The sequence below is a fragment of the Narcine bancroftii genome, chromosome 3 (genome assembly GCF_036971445.1).
Source record: "Narcine bancroftii isolate sNarBan1 chromosome 3, sNarBan1.hap1, whole genome shotgun sequence".
Lineage (NCBI taxonomy): Eukaryota > Metazoa > Chordata > Chondrichthyes > Torpediniformes > Narcinidae > Narcine > Narcine bancroftii.
This window is the reverse complement of record NC_091471.1, coordinates 278,222,247-278,237,489: the sequence shown is the minus strand read 5'-3', so window position 1 is coordinate 278,237,489 and position 15,243 is coordinate 278,222,247. Positions and strand designations below refer to the sequence as shown.

Here is a 15,243-nt window from a genome sequence, read left to right as displayed (position 1 = left end):
ATCATGGTCTGCATTATTCCAAGGTCACTTTTTTTGTATTCAGATATCTGTGAATATTTATGATCTACTTTTTTTAATATTTATCGTCTCCTATAATACAATTAAGTACAGATACTATTTATTGTCATGTAATAAAACAGAAATGTAATATTATGTGCTTGCCTTTAGTATGACATAAGGCAAAAATTTGCCATTAGCATTGACCGGTAGCCTTTACAGTGAGAGAAAGACAATCAAAGGAGAGTCCCCCCAGGGTCACCAAGTGTCAGTGGATTCTCCTCCAGTGCTCCTGCTGCCTCTGCAGTTGCAAAAAACTCCAGATTAGTTCAAACCATCGGCAACCCAAGCCCAGATCCAAACCCCCGACATGATGAGGAAGCCTTCAGTGCCCAGGACCCTTCGGGAGCCCTCCTTGTCCTCAGCACCCTCTTGAATCCCGGTTCCGATGCCTGGTTCTCATGAGCCAGTCTCCAGCCTGTGTGGGTTCCTCGCCCGCAAGTAGGCAACAGCTTGCCACCTGTGTGTGTCCTTCAGCCACAGACCCTCACTAGTCCGTCATTCTGGTCACCGACCTTAGGATCATCTGCTCTGCTTTTCCTTCTCAATGGAGGGGGGGGGTCTCCTCCCCGTTACTAGTGCCCTGCTCCAGTCCGCTGCTCCCCTGGAGTCTGCAACCTCTCGAGGCCACTGCCAACACAGGCTCTGCCATCTTGGGCCCAGACCCAGGATTTTAAATAAAACACCATTGTCTCCTTTAGCACATTAAAGCCTGTATGGAGTCGTCGGCAGTAGAACTGGGCAGTAGTGCCCCGCGGGTGAGCTCTGTATCTCCTATCCTCGTTCTCACCGGGTTTACACCACCGCAGCAGCGACGCCATGTTTTCTTACGATGGTAATTGTTTTTAGTAGTTTTCTGTTTGGCTGCAGAAAGTCAGAATTTAGTTGCATGTGTATTGTACAATGTACAGTATATGACAATAAATGTATGTTTATCATTGGAAAGGCAGTCTTGCATAGTTGAGGATGATCGACTTCTTTAATTCTGTAGGTTCTGAGGTGACTGAAGAGTATCTTGCAGAATCTGCAGACTCTGGCACTGGTCTGGTAGGGGTGGAAGTGGGAGGGAAGGTGAGTAGAGGGCCGGCCATATCCAGTGCTGTTTTTGTCATTTGCAAAGTCCCCCTTGTAGAAACCTGAGGTACTCAATGTGTGAAACACAGAAGTCTGCGGACTCTGTGATTGGAGTAAAAACACAAAATGCTGGAGGAACTCAGCAGGTCTTGCAGCATCCATAGGAGGTAAAGATATACCTGTATAGCGAACATTTTGGACCTGAGCCCCTCGTCAAGGTATGAGCAAAAAACAGGCAGGCACCTGAAATAAAAAGGCTGGGAGAAAAGGGAAGGAAAGGCAGGGAGAGGAGCACAGACCAACTGGCCAAAGGTTATTATTGGAAATGGATGGGAGGACAGGAGTGGAAAGGTGCACGTTGATCAGGGGAGGAGGGGGTGGCTCTGTGAATGCTGAGGTGGAGGAAAAGAGACAGAGGGAGAAGGAATGAGAGAGAGAGAGAGAGAGAGAGAGAGAGAGAGAGAGACATACTCATACAGAGGTGGAGAAAAGGAGACATAGGGACAGGGGAATCAAAGTATGAAAACAAAAACTGAGTAGTCAATATTAATGCCATCTGATTGGAGGGTGTCCAGATGGAACTTGAGGTTCTACCTCTCGAACTTGCGGATGGTCTGTCTGTACACCATGTGTTGCCTTCCCAAATATTTCACCATTTTGAATGACCAAAGACCAGTTGATGAGGATGCTACTAATTTTTGAAGAATATGCTTGAAAGAATTTTACTGTTTCCCAGAGGTATCTCTCATTAATGGAATCTGGAATGTTTGTTTTAGTTGCCTTGTGTGCCTGACACAAGACTATGTTACCTGCTAATAGAGTATAATCAAAACCTATTTGCTGGGGTTCTTGATCTAGAAAGAAACCCTAACACTGGTTATGCCAATGGATTTGGGTGGTTTTGCAGGCCTGTGGTTTTCAGTGTCTGCTGTTATAATGTTTCCAATGTATGCAGGAGGGTGGGTATAACACTGCATAGTGGACTTAGTGCTTTGCTGAGCATTTGGACTTTGAACCCTTTTTCCTTGCTCAACCATGCTGGTGTTCTGGAGGGAGTGGTAAATTTTCTTATGCCTTGTGAAAGATGAGCCCTGAGCTATGAAAATGTTTTGTATTTTCTAGAGAATTGTCCTGGATGTTGATTGTTGGTTGGGCCAGCTTCGGTAAAGAATGTTTTTAACTTTGACATTTTTAATGTAATGCCATCCTTTTGCATGGTTCACCAAGAGAACGATGAACAAGCTTGAACTCCAAATGTGTGCATAGATTGTGGTATTATTCAAAGACAGACGTTGGAGTGATCTTGGTCCTCTACTTCCATGGGAAGCTTGTAGGAGCTGAGATGCAGAATTGTTACAAGATTGATTGAGAAGGTGTTTGATATGATTGACTCAAACTGCACTGGAATTGGGTTTGTGGTACACCTGGTAGTTAGAATTAGGACTTGCCTGTCATTGTGTAGCAGACATGTAATGATGATGGCCAGGATTGAGGGATTGTCTGTAATTCACTTTGGTTGACTTGAGGTGGAAGGTTTTGTGTGAATGAAAAAAGCCATGTCCTATGGTTATTACTCCCACTCTACACCTTTAGGCTGATGACAGTCTTGTTTATGATACTTAACAGATAGAATCTGTATTGTGGCTTAAAGAGCACCTCTTTGGCTTCTGGAGAAAGGTTATTGAAGTGAATGCTTGTTTTCCTGGAGAGTCATGAAAACCCCATGGAACTACACCACTGATCTTGTCTATTGGTGATAATTGTAGTTCATTATTATGGCATCTTGGCGGTTTCCATGTGCTCGTTCCTCATGAGGTCATGAATTGATGCCAGTCATAGTGATTGACGAACTAACCAATAGGGGCACCAATTTAAACGTATTGTTTTCTTGACAGTTGCTTGAATTCCAGATAACGGGAATTTTACTGTATTTGAAAGAAAAAGCCCTGAATAGCAAACAATGCTTTCTACACATAATTCTCTCTCAAGCTCGATTTGATTGGTTAGATTTCTTTTGTCGTAAGATGACAACTGTTGACCTGTATTCTTTTCTTCTCTCTCTCAGCCATAGACCTCTTGTATGGAGGTATATATTGTTTTATGTGTCAAGATTATATATATGACAAAGACATGGAACAAATCGCCAAAGAAGAACAAAGAAAAGCATGGAAGCTGCAAGGTATGTGGGACAGCAGATGGTATCGTTTCTCACCTTTCAGGGGTTGGTGTTGAGGAAAGGTGGAAAATGGCCTGGAAGATCTAACACACTGGAGAAAACTCAATTTTCTGAAACATTCAACCGATTTGAATAATTAAGCACATGAAAATCATAGTGAAAATTACATCTGGCTCATTGAGGCACATTTCTTTAAACTTAAAGTTATCCAGTTTGATTATTATATATTGTTGATGGCATGGCTATTTAGTATGAATTTTGGAAAAACTTGTTTACTCACATGAAAACAGAATAAGAATCAATTAGAATTACCTTTTTCCTGGGACAACAGTCTCATAAAGTGAGAGGAGGTTAGTGTAGGGAAGGCATAAGGGGTATGTTTTTACACTGAGAATACTGGGTGCCTGGAATTCATTAGTGCTGGAGGCTGATACAATGGAGACATTTAAAAGACTCTTAGACAGGCACATGGATGCAAGAAAAATAGGTGATGGGTATGAGGTAGTTTAGATTGTTGAGTAGGTTTCTATTGGTCGGCACATCATGGGGGAAAGGACCTGTACTGTTCTGCAATATCCTATGTAATCTGGAGGGGACAGAGTTTGACAATGAACTGACATAGAGTGATACAAGTCTTAGTTGCATTGAAGTGGGATGATCTTCATCATTGATGTAGTGTAGGATCAGAGAGTTTGAGCTCTGCTTCAACAAGTTGTGAGGGTTAGAAATGCCTTGTTAACTGTCTTTGTTGTTATTAATCTCTTATGTGTACATTTTTGGAGCAGGATCATAGATTTCTTGCCATTGTCCAGAATTACTATTTTCTACCAATTGTTAAGATTCTAACATACCACACAAACGTGAAGTTTGTCCAGTTTCATTCTGTGGAATTAGTCTTGAAGAGCCTTATTTTTCACGTCAACATTACATAATGGGATAAAGACATTAAGACCTAGCACATTTGACCCATTGAGTCATCCTGCCATTTCATCATGGCTGATATACTATCCTTTTTTGACATCTTTCTCCTACCTTTTCCCTTTGATTCGTCTGCCATTTTTTGTTCCCCATTACTAACTCCCAGCATTATTTTCCAGCAATCCAATATCCACACTCGCCTCTCTTTTGCTCTTTATATAGTAAAAAACATACAGTAGGCTTCATTGAGATTTCCCCCCCAAACCCCCCCCCCCCCACCCCCAAGTTCCTAAACTCCAGCAAGTACAGCCCCAGATCCATCAAACGCTCCTCACACATTAGCCCTTTCATCCCTTGGATCATTCGCGTAAACCTCCTCTGGACTCTCTCCTTGCTTATATATGGGCCCCAAAGCTGCTCACAATACTTCAACACTTTATAAAGCCTCAGCATTACATCTCTGCCTTTATATTTGATTCCTCTTGAAATGAATGCTGACATTGTATTTCTATTCTTTACTCTCAACTCAATCTGCAAGTTAACCTTTAGGGAATTCTGCACTAGGATTCCCAAGTCCCCTTGGACTTCTGTTTTCTGAATTCTCTCCCCGTTTAGAAAATTGTCTGCACCTTTATTCCTTCTAACAAAGTTCATGACCATATACTTCCCTACACTGTATTCCTTCTGCCACTTCTCTATGTCTGTTCTCCCAACCTGTCCAAGTCCCTCTGCAGACTCCCTGCTCCCCCAACACTACTTGCACCTTTATCTATCTTCACTTGGCCAAAAACCAACCACCAATTTCATCACCCAATTCATTTACATGCAGCATGAATGTAGTGGACCCAGTACCGACCCCTGCAGAACACCACTAGTGACTGACAGCCAGCCAAAAAAAGCCCTCTTTATTCCAACTCTTTGCCAGTTATTCTGTCCACGCTAGTACATCCTGTAATGCTACAGGCTCCTTTCTTGTTTAGCCTCATTTGCAGCACCTTTCAGCTCTTCTGAAAATCCAAGTAAACAACATTCACTGGGTCTGACTAGTTCGTTACATCCTCAAAGAACTCCCAACAGATTTGTTAGGTAAGATCTCTCTTGTAGGTAACCATGATGACATTGGCCTATTGTATCCTGTGCTTTCAATTACTGCGAACCTCATCCTTGATAATGGATTCTAGATCTTGCCAATCACTGAAATTAAGCTAACCAGCCTATAAGTTCCAGTCTTTTCTCTCTCCCTTCTTTGAAAAGGGTTGTGATATTTGAAATTTTCCAGTCTTCTAGAACCATTCCTAACAAACAATTATTGAAAAATCACTACTAATGTGTTCACAATCTCTTCAGCTCCCCCTTTCAGAACCCTGGGGTATAGTCCATCCAATCTAGGTGACTTATTCAACTTCAGCCCTTCAGCATCCCAAGCACCTTCTACTTCTGCCCCTTGACTCTCTCGAATTTCTGGCACATCATTGGTGTCTTCCACAGTGAACACTTGATCCAAACTACCTATTCAGTTCATCTGCCATTTCTTTGTACCTCATTACCACTTCTCCAACATCATTTTCCAGCTCTTTTACTGTTTGTATATCTGAAAAAAGCATTTGGTATCCTATTTTATGTTATTGGCTAGCTTACTTTCGTATTTAGTCTTTTTTCCCTTTTTTGTTTTTTACTGTTGGGTTTTAATAACTACCCAATTCTCTGGCTTCCCCTATAGTTTTGTCACCCTCCCTTTAAAATGCTTCTTTTAGGATAAAACAATCCTGTATCTTTCGTATGATTCCCAAGTATATCTCATTCATTCACATCAAGTCATTATTAACCTGTATATCTAACAGCAAAAATCCCAGCACCAATCCCTCATAAGGGATTGTACCACTAGTAAACACTCCAAAATGCTGGAGGAACTCAGCCGGTCTTTTCAGCATTGATAGGAGACAAACATATGTCGCTGACGTTTCGGGCCTGAGCCCTTCTTCAAGGTAAAATAGGAAAAGGCAGGATATATCAGAAAGTCTCAGAATTCAAACCATGGGGGAGGAATTCAGATCAGCAAAAGGTGTTAACTGGATATGATAATGGACTAGGTAGAATTTATCATGTCTGTGCGAAGGGAGACAGGGATTGTGAGACGACAGGGGAAGAAAGGGATGGGGGTAAGTTTTAACGAAAGCCAGAGAAGTTGATATTAATGCCATCCGGTTGGAGGGTGCCCAGATGGAAGATGAGGTGTTCTTCCTCCAATTTATGGGTGGTCTTAGACTGGCAGTGCATGAGACATGTTGGCAAGGAAATGGGATGGAGAATTAAAAGGGGAGGCAACTGGGAGATCCACGCTATTATGGCAGACAGAGTCGAGGTGCTCAACAAAGCGATCTTCCAGTCTGCATCCAGTCACTCTGATGTTGAGGAGACCTTTAGTGGCAGACAGAGTCGAGGTGCTCAACAAAGCGATCTCCCAGTCTGCATCCAGTCACTCTGATGTTGAGGAGACCTTTAGTCCAACATGCCCACACAAGCCATAATGTTCCACCCACACTAGTCCCACCTTCCTACATTGACCCATGTCCTTCTGAATCCATCTTATCCGTGTATCTGTCCAAAACTACACCAGCCCATTCCATACACCCACTACCCTTAGTGTAAAAACTACAGCAGCCCATTCCATACACCCACCACCCTCAGTGTAAAACCTACGGCAGCCCATTCCATACACCCACTACCCTCAGTGTAAAAACTACGGCAGCCCATTCCATACACCCACCACCCTCAGTGTAAAAACTACAGCCGCCCATTCCATACACCCACCACCCTCTGTGTAAAATGAAAAGTTGCCCTTCAGATTCCTATTAAATCACTCCCCCCCCACCCCCCCACCCCCCACCCCCCCCTCACCTTCAGCCCATGTCCTCGGAACCATTGTTTCCAATTCCCCTACTCTGGACAAAAGATTCTGTGCATTCACTTGATCCGGTCCTCTCATGATTTTGTATACCTCTACGAGATAATCCTCACTCCCCTGCACTCCAAGGAATAAACCACTAGCCTAATCAATTTCTCCCACTAGCTCGGGCCCTTGAGTCTTGGCAACATCCTCATCAATCCTCTCTGAACCCTCTCCAGCTTGACTACATCCTTCTTGAGTACTGTGACCAAAACGGAACATCACGAATGCTGAGACAACTGCAACAACTGTACTCAATACGCAATTTTGGACAAGTTGAAAAATTTCCAAAACATTTGAATTTCAGTCATGGGAAAGGTGAACAAAGATTGAAGCTGAGAAATCTTGAGGAGAAGATGATATTAAATATACTCAGAGTTAGTTGGGTATTGGAATGTCCCAAATTTGGCTTGAAGCATGTTTTTATTTGGAAATGTATTGCTTAAATAGATAACATAGTAAATACAAACATTCCTTTATTTTTGCTCCTTTTTGGGACCAATCCAGTATCAACTAGTTTTTAAATAATGGTCACACAGAATATCCATTAGCAGGAAATCAGGCAGACAAAGCTCATCACCACCCTGAAGACACTGACTTCTCCTTCTATCGACATGGCTTGCATTGAGTGTGAGTTTCTTTTCACTTGCTTCATTTTACACCTATCTGCTGATCTTGATCAGTGTCCAGTCTAAGGTATGGGTGTGTGACTACTGCATCTGGCTTGTTTTTTAAACTATAAACCAGAATAAGAGGCCATTTTAACCCATGAGCCCATGTCGCCTAATTAAACCCAATTAATCTATAACCCCCAGTACATTTCTAAATTTAAATTTTAAATTAATTTTTAAAAATTTAGGCATACGGCGCAGTAACAGGCCATTTTGACCCATGAATCTGTGCCATCCAATTTACACCCCATTAACCTACACCCTGGTACGTTTTCGAACAATGGAAGGAAACGGGGACCCCCCCCTCCCGGGGAAAACCTTTGCAGATACGGGGAGGCGTAAAAATTCCTTTCAGACATCACAAGGTTTGAACCCTGGTCCCGATCGCTGACGCTGTAATTGCATTGTGCTACCCACTATGCCAGCTCTGTTGCCCCATCCATAGGCTTGAAGTGCATTGGGATGGCCATGGTGTAGTTAGATGCTCAGCTTCCACTCAATTATCTTTAGAAGGAATCACTCAAGTAGGGTATGAAATTGATTACTTAATATCTGGAATATTTGGTCAGATTGCAGACTTCCAAAAAAATTACTTAATTTTTTAAATTGTTCCATGGGAATACTAATTATACCAATCAGATTTATGCCAATTTTGAAATTCTTTTCATTTTGGTTAAATGTTGTGCACTCTCCTCAGTGTCTATGAATGATCAAATCATCAAGATTTTTTTATTTGGTTAGGAGTTGGTGAAAAGTATTCAACATGGGAACCAACAAAAAGAGAATTGGAACTACTACGGCACAATCCCAAACGGAGGAAAATTACTACAAATTGTACCATTGGTAAGTAAACAAGAACTTGGGTAAAGTAGGGCCAGAGATTTTGCTGGTAAAGTTAATAAAATGTCAAGATCTCGTTTAAATCACAACAGTAAATTGAAAACTCTTCATGTTTGCTGCTGCCATGTTATGTCCTTTCTCATCTGTACATCCAAAATCCTTGAATAGAAAGTTATCAATGGAGTTTAACTATTCTTTATTATAATCCTGAAGATAGAACTGTGAGGTTGATTTATTCTTGAAATTGCAATGCACAAAAATGCTGGAGAAACTCAACAGGTCATGTATCCGTAGGAAGTAAAAGGCAGTGCTTTTTACTTTCTTTTATTTCCTCAGAATCACCGACTTTGTTTCTCCAGCACGTCCAAGTGAGAAGACCAGAACTCCATTCAGCTCTCCAGGTGCGGCCTCACCAGTTGTAGAATCTCCCTGCTCTTAAATTCACTTTCCGTCAATGAAGGCCAACGTTCCATTTGTCTTCGTGATTACCTGTTACAGCAGCAAACTCTATGTTTGCAATTCATGCACCAAGTCCTGAAATCTTTCACCATTTAAGTAATAATCTGATCAATTATTTTTCCTTTCAAAATAGATACCCACATTTATCATCATTATCTTCTGGATCCTTGCCCACTCAGTCAATCTATCTATGTCTCTCTTCTAACTCTTCTCATCTTCTTCACTCAAATTTAGGGTCATCAGCAAACTTGGATATGCTGTGCTCAGTCCTTTCTTCCAAATCATTAATGTAGATCGTGAACAATTCCTAATCCAGAACCGTGCCTATGGCACTTATACTCCACCACTGAATTCCAACCAGAGAGATAACACTCTGTCTTCTTTGGTTAACTCATCCTCCACTTACGCTGCTGCATTATCCTAACTCTATGCATCCTTATCTTATGAATGTCTTTTATGTGGCACTTAATCAAATGTCTTCTTGAAATCCAAGTATACGACATCCACATTTTCTTTTCCACCCACCACGCTCATTATATCCTCAAAGACCTTCAATAAATTTGTCAAAAATGACCTGCCCTTCTTGCTACTTGCTTCATCCATGCTATGGAACAATTTCTATCCAGACGTCTCGCTTAATGATAGCTTCAAGCATTTTCCCAACTGTAGATATTAAGCTAACGGGTCTTTAATTGCCCACCTTCTGCCTACATCTTTTTTTTAAACAGTCTTTCAATCTGTCGGGACCTGATCAGGGAATTTTTTGTAAATGACCACCAATGCCTTTACTATAACTTCTGCCATTTCTTTCAGTCCCCTGGGATCCCAGGGGACATGTCTAACTTTTGACCCACTAGTTTGCATACTAGTACCTATTTAGTGATAGTTAATTGAATTGCAGCCTCACCTCCTATCACATCCTTAATTTTTTATTTGGCATGTTGACCATTGGCATAACTAAATATTGACACAAATTAGTCATTAAAAGGCCTCGGCCATTTCTGTATTTCCTTATATTAATTCCCCTTTCTCATCTTACAAGGGAACTTGGTTCATTTTTGTTATCTTCTTCTACTTTATATCATTATAAAATCTTCTGTTTTATATTTTGCACAAGTTTACACTCATTATTTATCCTTCCTTTCTTTGTTACATGCTTAGTTGTTCTTTGTTGCTTTTTAAAGTTTTCTTAATCTTCCAATTTCCCATTATTTTTGGTAACTTTCCATGCATGAGTTTTTAATTTTGTGCCTTCCTTTATTTCTGCATTGCTGTGGTCGTTTTATACTGGAATATACTTTTGCTGATCACTGTGGAAAAATGTCTTTGAAAGTCTTCCACAGTTCCTCAGTTGTTCCTTCATGTAGCCTGTGCTCCCAGTCCACGCTAGCAAACTCCTCCCTCATCATATTGTAGTCTCCCATGTCTAGGCATAAGGCACTGGTTGTCGATTGTGACAAGAAAAACTAGTATCAGAAATGGTGATCCCAAATCTAGTTTGAAAGTTGTGAAAAACTACCTGTTCACAGAAGTTATTCAGGAATGGAAATTGGCCATCTTCACCTTGTCTGATTTGTGATTCACAGAGTGTTCAACTCTGAACTAATCTTTAGAATAATAATTCCCCATCCTATTTCAATGAGTAATCAGGTCTGAACAAGGAGTGCAGAATTCATATCTGGTGAATGGATTGAAAGTACATAGGTTTGAGCTATTTTGTTCTGGTTAGATACTATGGAATTCTTTCACCCCTCTTAATTGTTTTTATGTTTAAGCAGCAAGTCATCCATCTCGTCTTGATTATTTTCTGTTACTGTGTGTTGTTTGAATTCCATTGTTTTTCTGATGCACATTATTCACTTGTACACTTACTAGTCTACAATACCACCTGCTTTTGTTTGCCTAATTGCGTAGGTTTGGGTTTGATTTTTCTCTCCCGTAGACATTAATGTGCAGAATATAGGAACAGGAATGAGACCAAAACATTAATATTTCTCAGTCTGGGTGTGATAAATTGTAACCACAAAAATATTTTCTTTTTTTGTTACTTTTGATCTAACATAATGCAATATACAATTTTGGAACAATTAGCCTAAACTTAGATAATACTGCCCCCTACTGACCACCTTACAGTGTTCCTGGTTGGGCTTGAATGTTACTTTGATTGGGTCGTTGGGCTGGGGGATGTGACGAAGGAAGGGAATTGCAAATTGGAAGCTCTGCACTCCCTACCATCTGGACAGAATTCTACATTTACACGACTTGTTGTAGCCCTTTGTCTATATGTTACGACAGTTCTTTCCCCTTGCGTTTATTTGGGTAGAACTGCAGAAATAAATTAAGTTCATACGGTTAGTAGTTTAGGTTGAATCCAGCTAACGTTCTTTTGGACAGATTTAATCCATCAAAGAATTGCCACTGACAGTTGACAGCTGACTTTCTGTTTTGAGGCAGAATCCCTTTCTCAGTCCCTCACTTGGATAATTTAAATCTAAGATGTGTATGACTACAAATGTTTCAGTTTGGCTTAGTATTTTGTTTAATTACAAATTAGGTTAGGTGAGTGAGAGAGCTGTTTGCAGTGCCTTCCATTGCTGGATTTATATTCTGCTAAATTCTCTGGATGAAAAAAATGATCCCGCTGACTTGATTTGGAGGAAATTACAGTCTACCTCTAGTCTTCAAATGGTGCAATAAAACTGACTTTGGACCTTTAGCATTCAGTTTTTGAAATAAAACGTTGGATATCTGTAGCCTCAATCAACTGACTTCATACTTTTTTATTCACTTCTATTGCATTGGGATTTCTATGAACATATTTGATATGTGAGCTGCTTTTGGACCATGTGTTAGCTTAACTGCGTTATCACAGCAGTACTGGGACCCCTCCCAACCCTGTCAAATTTTGGAAAATATAGCACTGATTACAGAGGGGTAGGAGAATCAACTTGTGTCAGAGATCGGGACAGGGCTGAGAAATTAAACCTGGAGCTCATTGTTATTGGCTCCATTATGCCCATCCATTACTGTAAGACAATCTTTTATCATTCAGAGCAATGTTTTCTCAATCCTACCTTTCCTCAGAAATTATGCAGTCTCTTTCGAACAATTATCTATTTATGTAGTTTAAGAAATAACAATTTACTTCAAATCGTATACAGATATATTTATACCATTACTTAAGGAGTTGTGGCTGTCTGTAATGCATTTCCAGGGGTGGGTTGGAGGCTGATACAATAGGAGCATTCAAAATAATCTTAGATAAGCAGATAGATGTAAGAAAAATGGAGGGTTATGGGTGTGAACGAGGGAAGGGTCAGATTGTTGTGGAGTAGCTTAACATAGGTCAGCAGAACACAGTCCCTTCAGCCCTGTACTATTCTGTTCCATGCATCAACCTCGTCGGGGAGGGAATTTCAAAGTTCATTCTTTTAAGTGAAAATTTTGACTAGCCTCAAAACATTACTACCTGGATCATATTGTTTCATAAATAATCTGAAAAAAAATTAATTGGTAACCTGTTACATGATCCGCATACATGCCAGTAGTCTATTTCCCGTATTAGTAAGTGCTTCAAGATATCCAGATGCTTTTAGTGTGTGATCGATGATCACTTCAAATCACTTAAAACCTCTACCAGCAGGCACTGCACCACTACTCTCTAGGTGTCTTGCTGTTTCACTTTGTGTGTTAATCTAAAATTAAGCAAGGTCACATATGCTGAATTCATAGGCGAGGCATGAATGTGACTTTGTTATTTTTCAGCATTTAGGAAGGATACTTGCTGTCTAACCTTTTCATTGATTACCTGACTTCATTGTTTTACTCTTGGTTTGTGAGACACAGCTCTGGGATATGGGAGCAAGTTTATCTCCCTGAAATGTCTCTCTTTTAAGGAAAAGTTCCTTGGAGAGACAACAATTATATCCATTCCAGAATTCTACCAACGTTTGAGCTATCATCTCAGTTCAGGCTGAAGATCTGTGGTATTGGAGATTGAAATAGCCATTCCAAACTAGAATAACAGATAGCGTGTATAGCCTTACGAAACATTCAGAGATTGTTTATACAAGGATGGTTCAAGGTCTGTGATGTTCTTTGAGAATCTTCAGAAAATTAAGCAAGGATATCGATCACAATTTAATTGAAGAGATGTGACTACGCACGTTCAGAACATCCTAAAAGGGAGGGTAAAGAGCCTGAGGTCGTGGTACATGTTGGCACCAACGACGTTGAAAGGAAGGAGGAAGTGGTCCTGTAGAATGAGCTTAGAAGAAGGACCGCGAAGGGTGTAATCTCTGGATTGCACCCTTGTGAGGGCAGGAATAGAATCAGGTGGAGGTTAAACACATGGCTAAAGGGGTGGAGTAAGAGACAGGGTTTCAAGTTCTTGGACCACTAGGACCTTTTTTGAGGGAGATGGGACCTATACCGTAATGATGGGTTACATCTAAATCCCAGAGGGACCAGTCTCCTGGCGGGGGCATTTACTCGGGTTGTCGGGGGGGGCGGGGTTTAAACTAGTATGGTTGGGGACAGACTTTCAAGTTAGGCAGGACAGTAGGGAGAGGGTTTGTAGGCTAAGGAAAGAGGCATATTTAAATAATTTGCGGGAGTAACAGCAGGAAGTAATAAAAAGATGTTGTAGTGACAACTGTGAAAATGGTAGAGAGGAGAATAGGCAGAAGGTAGGATGTAAGAGATCCCTGAGATGTATTTATTTCAATGTGAGCAGCGTAGTAAGGAAGTTGGATGAGCTAAAGGTGTGGATTGACACGTAACATTATGATGTTGTGGCCATTAGCGAGATATCGTCGAAGGAAGGTTGTGACTGGCAGTTAAATATTCCAGGATTTCGCTGCTTTAGATGTGACAGTTGCTGGAGTAAGAGGGGGAGGTGTGGCATTATTTGTCAGGGAGGATATTACAGTGGTGCTGAGGCAAGATAGCCTGGAGGGCTCATCGAGGGAGGCAGTGTGGGTAGAACTAAAAAATAAGAAGGGTGAGGTTATTATTATAGGGGTATATTATAGGCCTCCAAATGGGGAAAAGGAACTAGAAGAGAAAATGTGCAAGGAAATAGGTGAGATGTCCAGTAGAAATAGGGTGGTGTTGGTTGGGGATTTCAATTTTCCAAACATAGATTGGGAAACACAGTCAGTAAAAGAGCAGGATGGCTTAGTGTTCAGGATTGCTTTTTGCAGCAATATGTTGAGTCGCCCACTAGAAGGGGAGCAGTGTTAGATCTGTTGTTTGGGAATGAAATAGGGCAGGTGATGGAGGTGAGCATTGGGGAGAACGTCGGATCCAGTGATATGGGTCCATTAGCTTTAACTTAATGATGGAAAGAGATAGGTCAGGTCCGAGGTTGAAGGTCTTTGAGTGGGGGAAGACCAGGTTTGGAGAAATGAGAAAGGATTTGCAGAGAGTTATGTGGGCTGATCTTTTTGCCGAAAAGGATGTAGAGGAAATTTTGAGAGCATTTAGGGGTGAGATTTTGAGAGTACATGATCTTTATATTCCAGTCAGGCCGAAAGGGAAGTTCAAAGGTTCAAGGGAGCCGTAGTTTTCTGGAAAAATTAAGAAATTGGTTCAGGACAAGAAGGAAGCCAGTGCGAAATATAAAAAAAACAGGGGATTGAGGAGATGCATGATCGTTACTTGGATTGCAGGAAGACCCTTAAGAGGGAAATTAAAAAGGTAAAAAGAAGGTATGAGGAGTCCATAGCTAATAAGGCAAAAGTGAATCCTAAGGGTTTTTACAGATACATGAACAGTAAAAGGAGGGTTAAGGATAGGGTAGGTCCACTGGATGATGGGACCGGAGAACTATGGGAAAGATATTTAACAATTTTTTCTCCTCTGTATTCATGAGGAAAAGGGACATTGGGCTATATGAGATAAGTGAGGCAAAGGGCTTAGTTATGGAGAGGATAGGGATTAGTAAAGCGAGGGTCTTGGACTTCTAGGGTCAATAAAGACGGATGTCTCCTGGTCCTGATGGGATTTTTCCCAGGACTTTAAGGGAGGTCAGGGAGCAAATAGCGGGGGCACTGACAGTGATTTTTCAAAGATCACTGGGGGAAGGTGTGGTACCGTGG

General features: G+C 41.1%; 1 protein-coding gene across 8 annotated transcripts in view; it reads left to right on the top strand.

The window, feature by feature from the left end:
- usp22 (ubiquitin specific peptidase 22) overlaps positions 1-15,243 on the top strand; it is a 308,536-nt gene that overhangs the window by 214,495 nt on the left and 78,798 nt on the right. For 6 of the 8 annotated variants that reach the window (XM_069928252.1, XM_069928251.1, XM_069928253.1 and 3 more), the window contains exons 3-5: positions 3,197-3,310; positions 7,296-7,490; positions 8,585-8,686. In XM_069928252.1, the coding sequence (XP_069784353.1) occupies positions 3,197-3,310; positions 7,296-7,490; positions 8,585-8,686 (411 nt within the window). The remainder of the gene's footprint in view (positions 1-3,196; positions 3,311-7,295; positions 7,491-8,584; positions 8,687-15,243) is intronic. The other 2 variants (XM_069928255.1, XM_069928254.1) reach the window with 1 other exon arrangement.